The 19,081-nt window shown below is 45.3% G+C and overlaps 1 protein-coding gene across 1 annotated transcript; it reads left to right on the forward strand.

Moving 5' to 3' along the window:
* Nucleotides 1-343: 343 nt before the first annotated feature.
* Nucleotides 344-9,730, forward strand: DHRS7C (dehydrogenase/reductase 7C). The gene is made up of 7 exons (XM_081185446.1): nucleotides 344-505; nucleotides 1,040-1,199; nucleotides 3,408-3,520; nucleotides 4,589-4,799; nucleotides 5,804-5,896; nucleotides 6,718-6,873; nucleotides 7,387-9,730. Exons 2-7 carry the CDS (start codon nucleotides 1,046-1,048, stop codon nucleotides 7,593-7,595), a joined length of 936 nt encoding a protein of 311 aa, XP_081041572.1. The 5' UTR covers nucleotides 344-505; nucleotides 1,040-1,045; the 3' UTR covers nucleotides 7,596-9,730.
* The last annotated feature ends 9,351 nt before the right edge of the window (nucleotides 9,731-19,081 follow it).

Genomic DNA, 19,081 nt, shown 5'->3' on the forward strand with positions numbered 1-19,081 from the left:
GCGTCTTTATTTCACCACACGGGGGTCGGGTCCTCGAACCACAATTGAGACTTCTGAGCAGAGCTGCAAGGGTTGCTCTCTTAGTGACTGCAGAAGTCGTTGCACATTGAAAAACAGAAACAGATTAATTCAGTCTTGTAACATCTAGAGCCTTTTTGGAGCAAAGTGAGCTATTACCTACATTTTGCCACAAAAATAAAGAAATGAGCAATGTCTCTTTATCATTGAGTTTGTCCACTCTTGCAGGCGGTAGAAGGACTTTGAAGCCCTGTGAAACTAAATAGGTCAGGTATGTGGCTGGGGCCATGGATACTATATTTACTTTTTAAAACTCTGTCATGCAGCTGAGCTCTATACATAGCTGCCTTTGCTCAAGGCAAAAGGCTTCGGCGGATGGAGGGCTTTTTCCTTTCCAAAAATGCCTATGAGTTTAATTAAACTTCAAGTATAAACCAGCTGGTGGGAGATACTACCTTATCAACTTGTTGACGGCTTGCAATTCCAAGTAAGTTATTGCTTTATTACAGAACTTCTGTTGGATGTTAAATCGGCACTATTTCTTCAGAAGCTTTGCTTTAGTCTTTTTCCTTTCAATAAGAAATATGTAACAATTCATTCCCCCCTTCTTCTTTTTCTTCTTGCATCAGGAAAATAGAATTGACTGTTGCAAACATTGGTGTGGAACAGCACTGCCCACAAATCTGTCCATAATATCTAACAGTCAGTAGAGAAATGAACCCCCCCAAACAATTCTTAATGGGTTTTGTCATATTATGTTTGATTTTGCAATTCAAAATTGCTTTGTGTGGAGTTATTTAAAAGCAGAAAATTGCTTTGTGTACACTTTGGTAAATCTCTCTGTGCATTGATAGATGCTGAATAAATAATAATATAATTCAAATAATGGCTGGGAACACCTTACATGCTACAGGTTCTGCTTGATTGCATTTTGTTAATGGAGGGGGACCTTTGGTCATGTTTGCTGTAAAAGATATTGACAATCTCCTCCATTGCCCAAATTTGTTCTCCTTTCTGCCAGGTGAAGATGGGTGTCCTAGCTGTGCTAATTCTCCCACTGCTGGTGGTTGGAATCAGTGGGATTGTATATATTTATCGGACAGTTACTCATCTGATGTCAAAATCTGCCGTGCGGAGCAAAGTTGTAGTGATCACTGATGCTCTCTCCGGTGTGGGCAAGGGTAAGCAGGTGCAGCAAATGACTAATAGCCTGTTGTGTCACACACACACGTTAATAGAAATCTGGGTTGCTGTGATTGCATTGTGCCATCCACTTCTCTGGCACGTGCATCTTGAGGAACATTCAGAATCTTAAAGAATCCAGCTGCCATTAAAACGAAACATAATTTCTAGACCTTTTGGTTGTCAATGAAAGCTTGAAAATATGGCGAGCAATTGGCTCAGAAACCAATTGGACAAGAGTCAGGGCTTCAGCACTGCGAGAAACATAAAATCTATGTGTATTTGAGCAGAATGGAACCTCTCAGTGGTGATATTAATGGAGGGAATTCTTCAAATGGCCCAGTTCATTCCCATCATGGATGCTTTAGCTGAGATTCCTGCACTGTTGGACTAGATGACTCTTAGGGTACCTTCCAACTCTACAATTCTATGATTCTATTATTCTATGATCCACCTGTGTCCACATTCTTTCCCATTCTTTCCTAAACTGCCTGATAAATTTTCTGTTGTCTTAGTAACGGAGTACCCTGTGGCCTTTGCATTCTTTCCCCTCAACTGCACCCTGACCTGAAACAAATTCAAAATTCTTCAGAAATCAAAACGTTGCAATTGAACCTATTTAGTAAAGCTAAGTAAGATAGCTAATTTTGTTACTGTTTGCATTCTACTAACCCTTGTGGTGTGGAGCAGGGCAAAAAAGTGCATAAACAAATTATAGGTATTGATAGGTAAATTAACCACCACACCCCTTTTGCCTAATTGGTTCTGCAACAGAAACTGGGTCTTTTTTCCTTGCAAAACTTAGGTTTGCTTTCGGTGCCGACTTCTGGAATCCCAGCTGATGGCTTTATATACACCAAAATGAATTAGCAATAAAAGCAATGCACTGTATTTATTTAGAGAATCAGTGTCCATATAGCATTCTCATCATAATACTAGAGAAATGTGGGCTAGGAAGAATGACAGTCAGGTGGATCCAGAATTAGTTGAAAAGCTGCTTTCCTACAAACACTAAGTCTTAGATGAAATAAATGGGTCTATTTATAGCCGGGTGGCTGTGCTGTTGCAGTGAGATCTAATTGCACATACAGTAACTATCAGGTGGCAGCAGGGCGGTATAAATAGATTATTTCTATAATCCATAAGTTATGCACCAGTGCTGAGCTTTAAGGTTTGAGACCAGTAAGAAGGCATGCAGAAGGCTCTCTTGAAGTGAAATTGCTTACAGGCTTTGGGGCGCTCAAGCCTTGAGCAGGCAGCCACCGCAGCAGCCGTCCAGTTAACGGATGGGCTCATAGCAAAAGAAAGTATCAGAGGGCTGGAAAGTGATCCATTTCAGCTGCATGGGGTTCTCTGATCAGCTTGTTGCTCTGCTGCCTGCCAGGCTGTGGAAACAGGATATGTCAGTTGAGAAATCATCAGGGGCTCATATGCACCATTTGGCAGATGCACTTGGGGAAGTTCACAAAGATGTTGCTGGAGTCTGGACTCTTAACTCCCATCATCTCTGACCATTAGTCATGTTAGAGGGGCAACTCAGCTCTATCTGGAAGGCCACAGCTTCTTGGTTCCTGTTTAAGACGGTGCATAGGTGAGTTCTCTCACCTGACAGTTTGTTCCATAGCATGCACCCAGCGTGTCCATTTCTGTCTGACATTAACAGCTTCCACTGCAGTGGGAGGTGGAGGGTTTGCAAATTGAAACATCATGATTTTCTTACATCTTCAGAATAACTTCACAACCGGTGAGACTGCATTGGCTGACCAGTTCGTTTCTATAAGAAAACTTGGGTGTATTTATTTGTTTGCACAGTTTATGGGTTTCAGACAATATACAATGGTGCAATATACAATATTCAATGGTGCAATTTCTCAGCTCTCTGAAGACCCAGTATTTAAAATATAACCAATGCCCTGTGTATGTGTGTGCTGCAGTGTTAAGAGAACATCTCCCCATTGTTTATTTCAAATTAACAAGAATACAGGTACATGCTTTATATATGCTTTAAGCCAAGCATAGGCAAACTTAGCCTGCCAGATTTTTGGGACTACAACTCCCATCATCCCTAGCTAACAGGACCAGTTTGCCTATGCCTGCTTTAAGCCACCCAGAGTGGCTGGGGACACCCAGCCAGGTGGCCAGGGTATAAATAATAAAATCATCATCATCATCATCTAACCTGCATTATTCACTGGTTTATCTTTCAGAATGCTCACGAGTATTTCACACAGGTGGAGCAAGGCTAGTTCTGTGTGGTAAATACCTGGACAAGTTAGAAGCTCTCTATGATGCTTTAAACAGTGTGGCTGATCCTAGAGCAGTAAGTACCCTGTAAGGGACTGTGTAACGACAGCAGGATTTTTCCCTATGAAAGAAGAGAAACAGAAGATATAAGCTTGTACCTTTTCCTCATTACTTTTGAATTAGGCTTTGCTGTCTGCTATGCAGGGCCAGGGTGAAGCAATGCTCTCTGGTGGTGGATTAGCTTCTGGTAAAAGCAATTGTGCAGCAAAAATGGCTACACCTAGCAGGAAGTTGGGGGATCTAGCTCACTTTGAGATGACACATGTAACTCCCATTAAGAATCTGATTAATGAAGACTTGTAGATGAGAAGAAGAGATATTAAGGTCAACAAGGCAAACCCACCACACTGAAGGTAGCAGCGAGCCTACCCCGTCCCCCACCCCAAATAAAACCCATATGTAAACAAATAGATTTAAATAGAGCTTCTTACCTTCTAGGTCATACGGTGTGCCATAAGCAGAAAGCATGCATGAGATCAAAGGTGCAACTAGAAAAGGATTAGCTTCAGTTGAATGCTTGGTGGTTGAAGCCTGTTGATGTACTATACATGATGGAGCAGAGGGTTAAGCAATATTTGGTATGGCTATCACATTGCAATTGAAAATAAGTTTTCTATGACAACAGTGTACATATGTTCTCCCCCACTGTCTTCTGAAATGGGCCCATTTTGACCATGCAAATAATCCCAATCATCTCTGGGTATCAGCTCAGGTGAATATACTGTACAAAGTGCCTACTGGACAATCAGTCAGTAGCAATACCAACAACCTCTGAACTGGATTAAGCTCCACTTTTAATAAATGGCTACTGATTATATTCATAATTCCTTGACTCATTCAGTAGCATCCACAGGAGTGAATCCCTAAGTTTGGGGGTCAGTTTCCACATCAATAATCCCCAGTTTGCTTTGCATTCATATCATCTGGTGAACTCTAGTTCTTCTGTTGTGATGCTGCTATCTGTTTCCCTAAATGATCCGTGAACTAATCCTACCATCTAAAGCTTATGGAAGTTGTCCCATATTTCTATATTTTAAAAATGCCCTTCAAGAAAGGGCAATAACAACCGTTTGCTTCTTTTCAGACATTTACACCAAAGCTTGTCCTCCTCGATCTGTCTGATGTAAACTGCATCCAAGATGTAGCTAAAGAAATCCTGGATTGCTATGGATGTGTGGATATACTTATCAACAATGCTAGCACAAAGGTGAAGGGAACAGTGCAGAACATATCACTGGAAATTGACAAAAAGGTTATGGATGCCAACTATTTTGGGCCTATAACACTCACCAAAGGTATTTGGAACTGTGCCTCCTTATAACCCTTGTATCTCCCTGTAGAGTTGGGGCAGGTGGGGCACACTTTTGAAGCATTTCTCTTCTTGGAGAGGCTGATCACACTCAGGGCATCTCCACATTACAAACTTGCATCAGTTTTGTGCTGCCTTCAAAGAATCCAGGAACTTGATGATACTGTGGAATATTATCTGTTCAAGAGCTGTAGCCTCCTTGCAACACTACCATTCCCAAGATTCCCAGGGGGAAGCTAATGATATCTGTGGTGCAATATAACCTTAATGTCTAATAACTCCCACTACTACTCCTGGACATGATCTGACCAAATGTAAGCACATATGATCCCATTCATGCACATGTATTTATCTCCTGCTGAAATGCTTAATATTTCCTGTACTCATTCATACTAAGCTGTCTTAACAGTTACAACAGTCCGCTACCCACTGTATAGACACAACTGCAGCTAACACGATCATCCCAGTAGATGAATAAGGTTGCATGGCCATCTTTTCAACTAGCAGAAACTGATGCAGAGCACAATGACATCTGAGTTTGATGTTGGTGACTACTAGTTCTCCATATATGGGCTCACTTGTGGAATGATGATGTTGACTACAGTTCCCATTGTACAGTGCCACACTAGCTGGGGCTGATGGGATCTGGGGTCCAACAATACTGGGAGGGCACCATGTTGGCTACCTGCACAGTAGGGCATGGAAACTAGGTTGCTGCACCTTAGTTGTGCAGCTTAAGAGTTTATTTTTTTAAGATATTGGGAATGAGCAGTAGGAATTTTCTCTTTCAGTATTGGCTGCCAGTAGTAGGAACTGTTCATGGTGTTGGGATATCGTTCTTTGAACTTGTTTTTCACTGATTCATATAGCCTTAACTATTACACAGGCAGGGAAAAGAAATGTTGGAGATGTGTTTAGATAAGGATCACTGCCCTGGTAATTGCATGTCTCTAAAATCATTCATTTTCTGCCGTCTTTTCACCCTTGCAGCCCTTATTCCCAACATGATCTCCAGAAGAACTGGGCAAGTTGTGCTAGTCAATAACATCCAGGGGAAAGTAGGAGTGCCTTTTCGTGGAGCCTGTAAGTTTACAGATTGAGAAAATAACCATTTGTTGCAATGGTGCTGAAGCACTGCCCTGTGGGCCTGATCCAGCAAGTTGAGCCTTTCCAAGTGGCCCATCAGTTCCCAACCTAATTTTCTGGTGGCGGCAGCAGCACTGTTTGTGGGGGAGGAATAAGTTCAGAACACCATCAGAGACTGAACTGTTTTAATCCTCATCTAGACAGAGATATTACAAGCTCTCTGTCCAGCCCAGTACCATGCTGAAGAATCAAATTACCCACTCTTTGCTCATCAGATAATTGATCTGATGAACAGAAAGGGGCAATTTTAAGAGAGGTTTCGAGCTCTCCACTCAGCCCAGCACTGTGCAACTTGCTAATTGACCACACATCAGTTCAATTAACTGATGAACAGGGATTTTAATTCTTATTGCATGGACTGTTAAAAATGTTACTATCGTTTTTAACCCATTGAGAAAAAGCAGGTGTCAAATCTGCCCAGTGCCATTCCATTTCTCCATATTTTTCAGAAGTAAGAAACTGACGTGAGGATCCCACCCATAAGCCCAACGACAACTCTGAGTATTTCAGCAAAAACTGTCCTTTCAGTCAACACAATTTGCTTCTTCTTTGGGTTTCTGGAGGAGTTGAAAAGCCAACATTTAAAATAAAAGGCTCACTATGAAACTGGATCTGTGCTATTGTTTGGTGCTGAAATGATCAGGAACTGGGTTTCTAGGAACCCAAGTTTCCATATATTAGAACTGAGAGGATAATATACTGTGGGGAGCAGGGTTTATTTGTTTATTATATGAGGTCATCTCTTTTTTTCCTTCTAGACGCTGCTTCCAAGCATGCTGCTCTGGGCTTCTTTGATTGCCTGAGGGCAGAACTGCAGGAATTTGGTGTTTGTGTCAGTACCGTGACTCCAAGTTTCATACGTGCATCCCATGTTCAACCACAGGCTAGCAACTGGGAAGCCTCCGTGTGGAAATGTAAGATTAACCTAAGTTGGGGTGGGGATGGGGGAGCTGGAATGAAAGGTGGAAGAAGAGAAGAGTGGAGCAGGCTGGTGTGGTGGGAACCTGGAATGAGATGCAATATGAATTGCATACTAGTAGTGGGTGAAATGGGGCATGGAGGGAGTTTAGACAAATTTAGGGGAATACATATATATCCACATTTCAACAAAGGGGACTGAGGCATGCATCTTCTTGCTGTCAACATTTTTTAAACGCTCGCTTTCTAGGAACAGCAAGAGACTGAGGAGGAGTATTATTCCAGTAGGAGTCTTGAACTGGTTTAAGCATTCTGTATCATCTAACTCTGATGTGACAGTGGTATGAGATGGTTTGTGGTCTGCATCTAGGAAATCATTTCTGAGCCCACCTACCAGATGCTTACGGGATGTGCTGGCCCTGATTTGAAATAATAGGTAAATAATTTCAGAGCAGGGTCAGTGTGTCTCGTTTTAGCACTTGAAGAGAAACATTGTTTCCCTCTTTCAGTCTTTTTCAGAAAACTGGCCAATGGTGTCCACCCTGTGGAGGTAGCGGATGAAATTCTCCGGACAGTGAGCAGGAAGAAGCAAGAGGTGTTCATGGCAAATCCAATTGCAAAGGCAGCTGTTTACATTCGCACGTTCTTCCCAGAGTTGTTTTTTGCTGTTGTGGCCGCTGGAGTGAAAGACAAACAGAAAATAGAAGATGAAAAATGATTTGTATCCTGCTCATCTAAGTTGGCCGTAGGGTTGCCAGAAGCTCTCTATTATATGGGCTGATCCATTGGGAAGCTAAAAGCAGGGATGTTAGCAGAAGATCATACAACTCAAAAATGAAACAATGAAATGTTTCTGGTTTGAGGATTTGGAGGCAGTGGAGTTGGGAATGGTAGTCTTTTCAACTACTATTAAAGGTGCACTCCCGGGCTCTAGAACTACAATCCCCAGGGTGCTTTGTGAGCCTTCGGAAACACCTGTGCTTTGTCTCCTGGGAATTGCAGTTACACAAGAAAGTTAATAAAATGGAGGAAGAAGCTATGCTCTGCATGTTGGCTCTTGTAGTCAGAGAGGAGTGGTGGAAGTAGGGAGACCTAAATAGACACAAACAAAGAAAATGAGGAGGTTCAGGCACCAGGGATAACTGGAGAAATAGTTTGGGTTAGTTTATGTGTTTGTTAACAAAGTGTTGAGCTGGTAGGAAGCAAACTTGATTTAGTGAAGAGGAAATCCTCGGGAAGCAAAAGTGAAGTGCCTTGCCAATATTTGCACAAGAATTATCCCTCTTCCGTTTACCTTTCCGCTGGAGTGGTACCTATTTATCTACTTGCACTTTGACGTGCTTTCGGACTGCTAGGTTGGCAGGAGCAGGGACCAAGCAATGGGAGCTCACCCCGTCACGGGGATTCAAACCGCCAACCTTCTGATTGGCAAGTCCTAGGCTCAGTGGTTTAACCCACAGCGCCACCCGCGTACCACGGCATTTCCGTGTGCTGCTCTGGTTCTCCAGAAGCGGCTTAGGCATGCTGGCCACATGACCTGGAAGCTGTATGCCAGCTCCCTCAGCCAATAAAGCGAGATGAGCGCCACAACCCCAGAGTCAGTCACGCCTGGACCTAATAGTCAGGGGTCCCTTTACCTTCACCTATCCCTCTTCCAACTTAAAAACCCCAAGATTATTTCAATAGCTTCAAGTAGGGTTGATTCTGATAACTTGTAACTGTAAAGAATTATGGAAACACTGGGTAAGCAGGGAAGCATTCTGTGTTTCGAAATAGAGAAATCTGTACATCTCCAGGTTTTAGGGCAACCGGATGATTTTTGAAGCCCCAAATAGGGATGAGGGAGAATTCAATTTTGTTTGCAATTTAATGAGAAACTACCTAATCTGTAAGGATAAAATGGGAAGGGGGAGAACCATTTACACAACCTTGAGCTCCTTGGAGGAAAGGTGGGATACTAATGTAATAATAACTTAAATGGATAGTAAATATTTAAAAATGAGCATAGCAAGGTCAAAAACATGTTAGCTCATGTTTTGTGTTAGCCCGTGATGCATTTAAAAAGAGGAGACTTTTTGTAAAGTTCAATTGTAGCAGAGCTGGGGTAATTATTAGAGGACAATGTAGGAAGGAAAAACGAGAGGCGGTCAGTTACAAGCATGGTTGCACTTGCACTGATTTTGGGCTTAGGTCTGTATATATAATATCTCCTACAGTACACACTGGCCCAAGCCCTGCCTGCACTGCAGGAAAGCATGTTTGCAATGCCAGCAGAGCAAGCACTATCTGCATAGTTGCAGGGGATAATATCATTGCATTTGTATTGGTTGTAGCGGGAGTGTGTGGAGGTTTTTAGATTGTTTGAGCAACAGGCATGCCTCACACACTGCTTGAAGGAAACTGAGATGAATGCATCCATTCTGAAAACATAGTGTGTGCATGTGAACGAGGGGAGGGGGCCGAACTGAAAAATGGCTGCTGTTAGGCTTGCATTTGCTGTAGAACTTTCAGCTGTTGGGGCCCAAACAGTGCACATAATGAAGGTGTGCTTGTCTCCTCTTCCCTGTCCCAGTGTAGGGATGGGAGACAAGCAAGGCCTTCCCTGACTCCACTGCCTCTTCCTTTATTTCTTCTTGGCCCACCAAGCTTAAATTTATAGCACATGTGCTCCCTTCAAAAAGAGAATCCACTTCCTCAAAACACCATCCTAGGTGTACACAATAGGAAAAATATATGACAAATGCAATTAGGAATATTTGAAAATGATATGTATTTGCATTTCCCAAATTTCTAGGTTTCAAATCAAGCAACCCTACCCAGAAGTGATATAAATAAAGTCCTTGTTTCAACTTTGTTCATTGATTTCTTGTCTACCTTTCGCTAAAGGTTGGAAATAATGATTACTTTTTTTAAAAAAAAAGCTATAGCAGTGACAAAATATTAGGATTAAATTCCAAAATGGAACCATCCTTTCATGAGATTTGCATTCCAGTGCTACACAATCAGAGGGAGAACCTGCCAGCATTAGACCCAGATGAAACAAAGACAAAGAAAGAGGGAGATTGCTGGGGTGTGTTGCTGCCCAGTGTGGGTCCATTGCTCAATCGCTGTTACTGCTTTCCTCCTAACTTCAGGGTGAGATACGTCTGGGCAAGCACTTGTTTCCTGCACCATGTCATTACCGAGGAGGCAGGTTTAGTCGTTGTTTGAAGACTATCCCTGCCTCCGGGTCTGGCCTTGACCGGAGGGATGCTGGAATCAACAGGGGAAACCCACATAACCTGAAGGTGTTGCTGTGTAATGCCAGGTCAATGATGAATAAAACCACTGCCATCCACGACCTGATTGTGGATGGAGGATTTGACCTGGCTTGTGTGACAGAGACCTGGTTGAATGAGGCAGATGGGCCTGTCCTTGCTGCCGCTTGCCCACCAGGTTTCTCTTACGCACAGCAACCCAGGTCATGTGGGCGGGGAGGGGGGGTTGCAGTGATTTTTAGGAAGTCATTAGTTTGCATTAGGCGTCCTACTGGGAAGACCCAGTTTTCTGAGTGCATGTTCTGGAAGTTGGGCAATAGGGGCAGTACAGGATTCCTTTTGGTGTACCGACCTCCCCGCTGCACCAAGGATTCCCTGTCCGAGCTGCTTCAGGTCGTGGCGGATGTTCTCCTGGAGACACCTAGTTTGGTTGTCCTAGGGGATTTTAACATCCACGCCGACACGACCTTACAAGGGGCCGCTCGGGACTTCGTGGAAAGCATGGCCTCCATGGGGCTGTCCCTGAATAAGTTGGGCCCAACTCATAGTCATGGACATGCCTTAGACCTGGTATTCACCTCTAGTGACGTGGGTGATCTGACACTAAGTAAAAGTGAAACCAAAGAAGTGCCATGGTCAGATCACTTCCTGGTGCAACTGGACTTCTCCGCGACCCTTCCCCTCTGCAGGGAGGTGGGACCAATTCGGATGGTCCGCCCCGGCCACTTAATGGATCCAAATGGTTTCCAGAGAGTGGTAGGGGATGCTTTATCCCATGTTGATGGCCTTTCAGCTGATTCCCTGGTGGCCCGCTGGAATGCAGAGTTAACCAGGGCTATCAACTGTCTGGCTCCGAAGCGCCCTCTCCGATTGCATGGAGCCCGGACAGCCCCGTGGTTTTCTTCGGAGCTGAGGGCGATGAAACAATCGCTGAGACGGCTAGAGCGTCGGTGGCAGAAAACTCACTCCGAATCTGACCGGACACAGGTTAGAGCTCAACGTCGAGCCTACCAAGTGGCGATAGCGACGGCGAAGAAGACTTTCTTCACCGCCTCTATTGCATCTGCAGAAAATAGTAGCAGGAGACTCTTTCAGGTGGTCCGCAATTTAACGGAACCACCTTTACCACCGGGGCCTTGTAAAGACCCCAAGATCTCCTGCAACGATTTTGCAAAGTTTTTTGCAGATAAAATCACTCATATTCGGAAGGAGCTAGACACCACCGTGGGAGCAGGGCCGGGGCGGGAGAGTGCTAGAGCCCTGTCTGGTCAAGTTGCATGGAATCAATTTCAATCCGTTACCCCCGAGGATGTGGACAGGCTGCTTGGACGCGTGAAACCAACCACCTGTCTCCTTGATCCTTGCCCATCCTGGCTAATAAAAGCAAGCCGGGAAGGGCTGGGCGATGGGCTCTGCGGGGTGGTGAATGCTTCCCTCTGTGAGGGAACATTCCCAGATCCGCTGAAAGAGGCGGTCATTAAACCGCTTCTTAAAAAACCATCTTTAGACCCGGCCAGTATGGCCAACTATCGCCCAGTCTCAAATCTTCCATTCTTGGGCAAGGTGATTGAGCGTGTGGTTGCTGAACAACTCCAGGCACGCCTGGAGGATGTGGACCATTTGGATCCCTTCCAATCAGGGTTCAGGCCTCATCATGGGACTGAAACTGCCTTGGTCGCACTGGTTGATGATCTCCGGCGAGCTAGGGACAAAGGTGAGAGTTGTTTCCTAGTTCTGCTGGATCTCTCAGCGGCCTTTGATACAATCGACCATAACATCCTTCTGGACCGTCTAGAGGGGTTGGGAGCTGGGGGCACTGTTATACAGTGGTTTCGCTCCTTCCTCCTGGGCCGTGTTCAGAAAGTGGTGGTGGGGGATGAGTGTTCAGACCCTTGGGCCCTCACTTGTGGGGTGCCTCAGGGTTCCGTCCTCTCCCCCATGCTTTTTAACATCTATATGAAGCCGCTGGGAGAGATCATCAGGGGGTTTGGACTGGGTGTCCATCAATATGCAGATGATACCCAGCTCTACCTTTCTTTCAAATCAGAACCAGTGAAGGCGGTGAAGGTCCTGTGTGAGTGCCTGGAGGCGGTTGGAGGATGGATGGCGGCTAATGGATTGAAGTTGAATCCTGACAAGACAGAAGTACTGTTTTTGGGGGACAGGGGGCGGGCTGGTGTGGAGGACTCCCTGGTCCTGAATAGGGTAACTGTGCCCCTGAAGGACCAGGTGCGTAGCCTGGGAGTCATTTTGGACTCACAGCTGTCCATGGAGGCGCAGGTCAGTTCTGTATCCAGGGCAGCTGTCTACCAACTCCACCTGGTACGCAGGCTGAGACCCTACCTGCCCGCGGACTGTCTGGCCAGAGTGGTGCATGCTCTAGTTATCTCCCGCTTGGACTACTGCAATGCGCTCTACGTGGGGCTACCTTTGAAGGTGACTCGGAAACTACAGCTAATCCAGAATGCGGCAGCTAGACTGGTGACTGGGGGCGGCCGCCGAGACCACATAACACCGGTCTTGAAAGACCTACATTGGCTCCCAGTATGTTTCCGAGCACAATTCAAAGTGCTGGTGTTGACCTTTAAATCCCTAAACGGCTTCGGCCCAGTATACCTGAAGGAGCGTCTCCACCCCCATCGTTCTGCCCGGACACTGAGGTCCAGCGCCGAGGGCCTTCTGGCAGTTCCCTCATTGCGAGAAGCGAAGCTACAGGGAACCAGACAGAGGGCCTTTTCGGTGGTGGCGCCCGCCCTGTGGAATGCCCTCCCATCGGATGTCAAGGTGATGGACAACTACCTGACATTCAGAAGACATCTTAAGGCGGCCCTATTCAGGGAAGCTTTTAATGTATGATATTTTAGTGTTTTTTGGTTTCTGTGGAAGCCGCCCAGAGTGGCTGGGGAAACCCAGCCAGATGGGCGGGGTACAAATAATAAATTATTATTATTATTATTATTATTATTATTATTATTATTATTATTATTATTATTATTGTTTGGACCTTTCCAATAGATCATTTGAATCCTTCCTCTTTTTTTGTAACCTAGCACTTGTGACATCCTTTAGGAAATGAACAAGAAACCTCAGAGTGGATAAGAAAGGCCCTGGAGCAGTAAGAAGCCCTATGGCTTCAGCAGACGAGGTGGCCGAGTGGTGAAGGCGATGGACTAGAAATCCATTGTGCTCTGCACGCGTGGGTTCGAATCCCACCCTCGTCGGCCTTTTGGCCTCCCATAGCAGATTCTTGGAGAACATAGCTGGCGCAGTACAGAGGCGTCAGATCCTACTCCATGCTCTACACTACGGTCCATGCCATGCAAATTCCATCCATCATCCTTTGTTTCAACTTGCTATGATGCCATGCCTGGGGGGTGGGGAATTACAGATGAAATAGATGAAGAGAGCAGGGGCCTGAAGAAATCTGGGGAAATGAGCCTTGGCTATAGTTGCTGCCCATTTTCCTCCTCATTGTGAGGTGAAATGTCCTTGGGTAGCTTCCCATTTAAACTCTCCGAAGAGGGCTGGTTGTTGTGTAGAGTTCAGTGACAAAAAGGATGAAAATGGAATGAAATAGAGAGGATTAGAATGGCCCCTGCTGAAGGATGATATTGAACTTTGTGAAGTGTTCCATTTCCACACATTTTATCTTTCCATGAAGCTGTTTTGCCATGTGAGACAAAGCTCTTGGGTGAAGGGGAGCTGAGAAAGCTGCTTCATGGTTTCTGCCTAAGCTGCCTAATAGGTGCTCATGGGGTCTGGAGTTTGTATCTCCTGGGGCTCCATGCTGCTAGGGAAAGGTGACCCTTTAGAAATTCCATAAACTTCTGGGGGATAAAATGTTCCGCAACTTGGCCTATCCTATCACAAGGCTTGTGATGCAGAACACAACCACACTATCATCCTTCAGGTAATGAACAAGCAGGTGCTGACTGGAATACAAAAGCCCTATAAGAGTGACAGGTCCTGCCACTATTACAGGTGAGGTGGCCAAGTGGTGATGGCTATGGACTAGAAATACATTGTGTTCTGTATGTGTGGGTTGAAATCCCATCCTTATTGGCCTTTTGGCTTCACACAGCAGAGTCCTTCCTGGGGAAGAACATGGCCGGCCCATTAGAAAGGCCTAGTCTCCAGGCTCATGCAGTATAATTTTGTGCCATGCAAATCCACCACCCCCATGACAGGAGCAGGTGTAGGAACTGGTCAACAATAAATCACATAGAATAAGTGGTGTTAACTCTTTATTAGAAGAAACAAGGGGCCGTGGACTGGCTGGACACAGAAGAGTGCTGGGAGGCACCAGCTGGAGAATCCTCAAGGGAAAAAGGTTCAGAGCCAGGGTGGTGAGATGACAGTGAGTGGTCAGAGGGAGCAGACTGAGAAGAGGAGATGTCGGAAGCCAGAGAGTTAACAAGGTTTAGTGAGCAGGAAGAGTGTGTGGCAGAGAGCAGTCCAGAATAAGAGGCTGGAGAGGAGGGGGACAAGAGGCACTGAGGCAGTTATGGGGACTGAAATTCCCCAATTCCCACAGTTCCCTAAGTCTGTTCCTCCCCTGGGCCCACAACACTGAAGGCACAACTCCCTGTTGACATTAGTTGTGCTTTTGACCCAAGGAAAACCACTAATAGTGCACTCCCTGATTTTCTTAGTGATCACCTTGTGGTGTACAGGGCATACAATATTAGGGTGGTTCCTGTGCAAGGATGACAAAGAATATCCATATTTCTTTCTCATTACAACGCACGATGAGGTGGCCGAGAGGTGAAGGCGATGGACTTGAAATCCATTGTGCTCTGCACGCGTGGGTTCGAATCCCACCCTCATCGGTCTTTTGGCTCTATAGAATAGAATGGGGGGGGGGACTTAGCCATCGGAGCACTGACACCTTCCACTGCTGCTCTGTGCAGTGCACCTCTCCCCCATCATCCTTTGCTGTAACTTGTATTCCGATGTTATACTATCAAAGGAAGGAATTACTGGCATGTGGTCCAAATGAAACAAAGGCAATGGAAGAAGGGGTCTAACAGGAGCCTAGAGATGGGCCCTATCCATAGTTGCTATCTACTTTCTTTTTCTTAGATGAAATACCCTTGAATAACCTCCCATTTATGCCCTTCCTAGAGGCTGCTTTCTGTGCTCACTTTGGTAATATACAGGAGTTGGAATGATACAGAGATTAACATGGCCTTGCACAAGGAAATCCATGAAACGTACCATATATATGTGCATATATAACCATTCTTTGAAATCTCACTGCAGGGTTGGGCAAACCTGCTGAGCAAATAGGAGCTTGTAAACCTTTTTTCATGGCTGCTGTCATGAAGTGTTGGTCTGCTGTATTGGATTTGAGTACCCTGGGGCTCCTCACTGCCAGAAGAGAGTGGGTCGACGTATCTTTAGAATTTACCGCAATCTGATTTTTTTTAAAAAAAAACTTCCCCAAGATTCTTCCCCTTATGACCTTTCTGTCTTGTGACGGAGGAAGCAAATGTTCCAACATTGTTTATGAAATGTACAAACAACTGCAGAGCATCCAGGAAAGACCAGAAAGGAGTAAGAGGACTTGCTGCTATTGTCACCAGTTGTCTAAGGTGGCCAAGTGGTGAAGGCAATCAACTAGAAATCCTTTGCGCTCTCTCTGATTGCATAGGTTCAAATTCCACCCTCATGGTGTTTTGCTGCTGACGAGGTAGGGCTGATAGCCTGCATGTCTGGGACTCCTGGTCCAGCATGGCCTGTTTGGAAGTCATGAAAAGCATGGACGAGGTGGCCGAAAGGTGAAGGCGATGCGATGGACTTGAAATCCATTGTACTGTGGACGTGTGGGTTCGAATCCCACCCTTGTTGGTCTTTTGGCATCACATACTTGATTTTTGTTGGTTATGTGTGGGGAAGGGGAGGGAGAGAATTGGGAGAGGTCAGGGTGTAGGTTGTCCATGGTTGTTGTTCCCTTTCCTCATCAAAAGGTGAAATTTCTTTTGGTGATTGCCCTACCCGAGAAGGCTTGTTCTTGGGTGGACTTCAGTGACACTAAAACTGAAAGAACACACAGAAAATGAGCATGGTCCCTGCACAAGTACAGAGAAAGTTGTGCACCACTTCGTCATCTGCTGCTCCCCATTTCTGCAAGTCCTAGCCCAAAACCTCCTATCTGAAACTCATGAAAAGCTGCTGGTGTGGATGAGATGGCTGAGAGGTAAAGGTGATGGACAAGAAATCCATTGTGCTCTGCATGCATGGGTTCGAATCCCTCCCTAATCGGACTTTTGGTCTTATATAACAGATTCCTAAGGGACAGCTCCCGAACCCTTTCACTGCTGCAAAGAGGTCCTGCCATTGGGCAGACAGAGGTGGCTGTGAGGTGAATGCCAAGGACTAGAAATCCATTATGCTCTGAGCAAGTTGGTTCAAATCCCAACCTTGTGTTTTTACTGGCAAGGAGGAAGGACTAATTGTCTGTTGCCCCTTCTATCTGGAAGCCCCTGCCCAACATGGCCTATTGGGGAGTTGTGAAAAGCCACCAGTGTGGACAAGGTGGCCGAGAGGTGAAGGCGATGGACTCGAAATCCATTGTGCTGTGCACGCATGGGTTCGAATCCCATCCTTGTCGACCTTTTGGTTTCACATAAGAGATTCCCGGGTGAGAACTGGACTGGCACGTCATGGAGGCCTTGTCCGTGGTCCTGCACTGTACTCCTCTGTGCTGTGCATGCCCCACTTCATCATCCATCAGAGGAAGGAGTTACAAGTGCAGGGCCCAGATGATAAAAAGATGCAGTCGAGAGCCTGGTGTGAGACAGGGGCAGTCCCCCTCCACAGTTTCTATTTCCCATTCCTTCTCACTGAAAGGGGAAAATATTTGGGTACTTGCTTATTTAAACTCTTCCAAGGAGCCTTGTTTCTTATATTAAAGGTAAAGGGACCCCTGACCATTAGGTCCAGTTGCGGACGGCTGGGGTTGCGGCGCTCATCTCACTTTACTGGCCGAGGGTGCCAGCGTACAACTTCTGGGTCATGTGGCCAGCATGACTTTTATATTATATTATATTATATTATATTATATTATATTATATTATATTATATTATATTATATTATATTATATTATATTATATTATATTATATTATATTATATTATATTATTATTATATTAGATGACACACAAATTTGTGAAGTGTTTCATATATTTAAAAACTTATTTTGCTGCTTTGCTGCTAACTGGGAAACATCAGCTGAGGGATAAAGAGCTTATTCAGAGAGCTTATTTGTGCCTGGAACCTCTCTGGTGTGTCTCAGGTCTGGAATAGAGTCCTCTAGGGCTCCTTGCTGTCAGAAAGCAGGATGTTGTTCCTTAAAATCTGTCGCGTTCTGGGAAAGTGTTTCACAAATTGATCTATCACAGATAGACCATACACTGTCCTGCTTTGTTATGTGCTCCAAAATCCTTTAGGAAACACAAATACCCCCACGGGTAATGGACTCAATTTGATCCTGATATCGTGGCTGGCTGTGGTTATGATGTAGACGAGCAATGAAGGCAAGGGATTGGAAATACACTGGACTCCGAAAAGTGGGTTCCAGTTTCACCCTTGTTTGTGTTTTTACTACTGAGAAGGGACTATGAGTCATCTGCTGCTCCACATGTCTAGAACTCCTGTCCAGCATGGACTGTTTGGAAAACATGAAAAGCTGTTCTTGGTGTGGCCAAGAGAAGAATGTGATGGAACTGAAATCCGTTGTGCTCTGCATGTGTGGGTTTGAATCCCATCCGTTGCCTTTTTGGCTTCATACGAGAGTTGTGGGGAGGAACTTGGCCTGCACAGCACAGAGGCTTCTTCTCATCAGAGTGGCCATCTTCTGTGTACCTTTGCTATGGATTTGTATTCTGATGCCATGTAATCATGAGGCCCACATGAAGCAAAGATGAAGGCAAGGGGCAACTGGTGCTATTTGCCTTTCTCCTCACCATAATGGTAATATCCTTGGTCACCCACCCATATAAACCTTCCCAAGAGAGCTTCATTTTGTGTCTGTGTATGCAGAAACAGGAGCATGCCAATTCGGGGGGCGGGGAGGAACACAATTCCCCTCCCCTTATAAATTACATGGTTGGAATAAATCACAGGAAGGGTTGCTGCGTGGAAGGACTGTGACGTCAGGGACACTCAAAGCAAATTCCTGTCCTTAGCACCTGCTCAGAGGACACCCTGTTCTTTAGTTTTAAGTGTTTGCACCTAGATCCAGATGGTGGTTCTTGGGGGTTCCAGGAAAACGCAACTCAGGTCCTGCAACCCTGAAGCCTGCCCTCCCCTGCCCTGTTCGGTTTTCCTGCTTTGGGGACACCAGTTGCAAAGGAAGGTGGGTTTTGTCTTCTGAAATTCTTTGAAACTCCCTCTTTTGTGACATGGAGCAGTCTTCCTTTTAAGTAAGGTTAAAAAAAAAAAAAAGGACCCCTGGATGGTTAAGTCCAGTCAAAGGCAACTATGGGGTTGCGTCACTCATCTCGCTTTGCAGGCCGAGGGAGTCAGCGTTTGTTCAGACAGCTTTCCAGGATAAGTGGCCAGCATGACTAAACTGCTTCTGGAGCGACGTGACAGAAGCCAAGAGCGCACAGAAATGCCATTTACCTTCCCACCACAGCAGTACCTATTTACTGTATTTTTCCGTGTATAATTCCCTAAATTTTTGAAGTTTAAAATAAGGGGTCATCTTACACACAGATAGTGCATTTTCTTTATTTTGGGTTTAAAAAAATAGGGGGCGTCTTATACATGAAAAAAATACAGTATCTACTTGTATTTGTGTGCTTTCGAACTGCTGGTTGGCAGGAACTGGGACAGAGATATGGGCGCTCACCCTGTAGCTGGGATTCGAACCACAGTCCTTCTGACCAGCAAGCCCAGAAAACAGGCTGGAGTCCAGTGCTTCTCAGAGTCACAATGGGTT

This window comes from Podarcis bocagei (genome assembly GCF_964188305.1).
Source record: "Podarcis bocagei genome assembly, chromosome: 2".
In the NCBI taxonomy this organism is placed as follows: domain Eukaryota; kingdom Metazoa; phylum Chordata; class Lepidosauria; order Squamata; family Lacertidae; genus Podarcis; species Podarcis bocagei.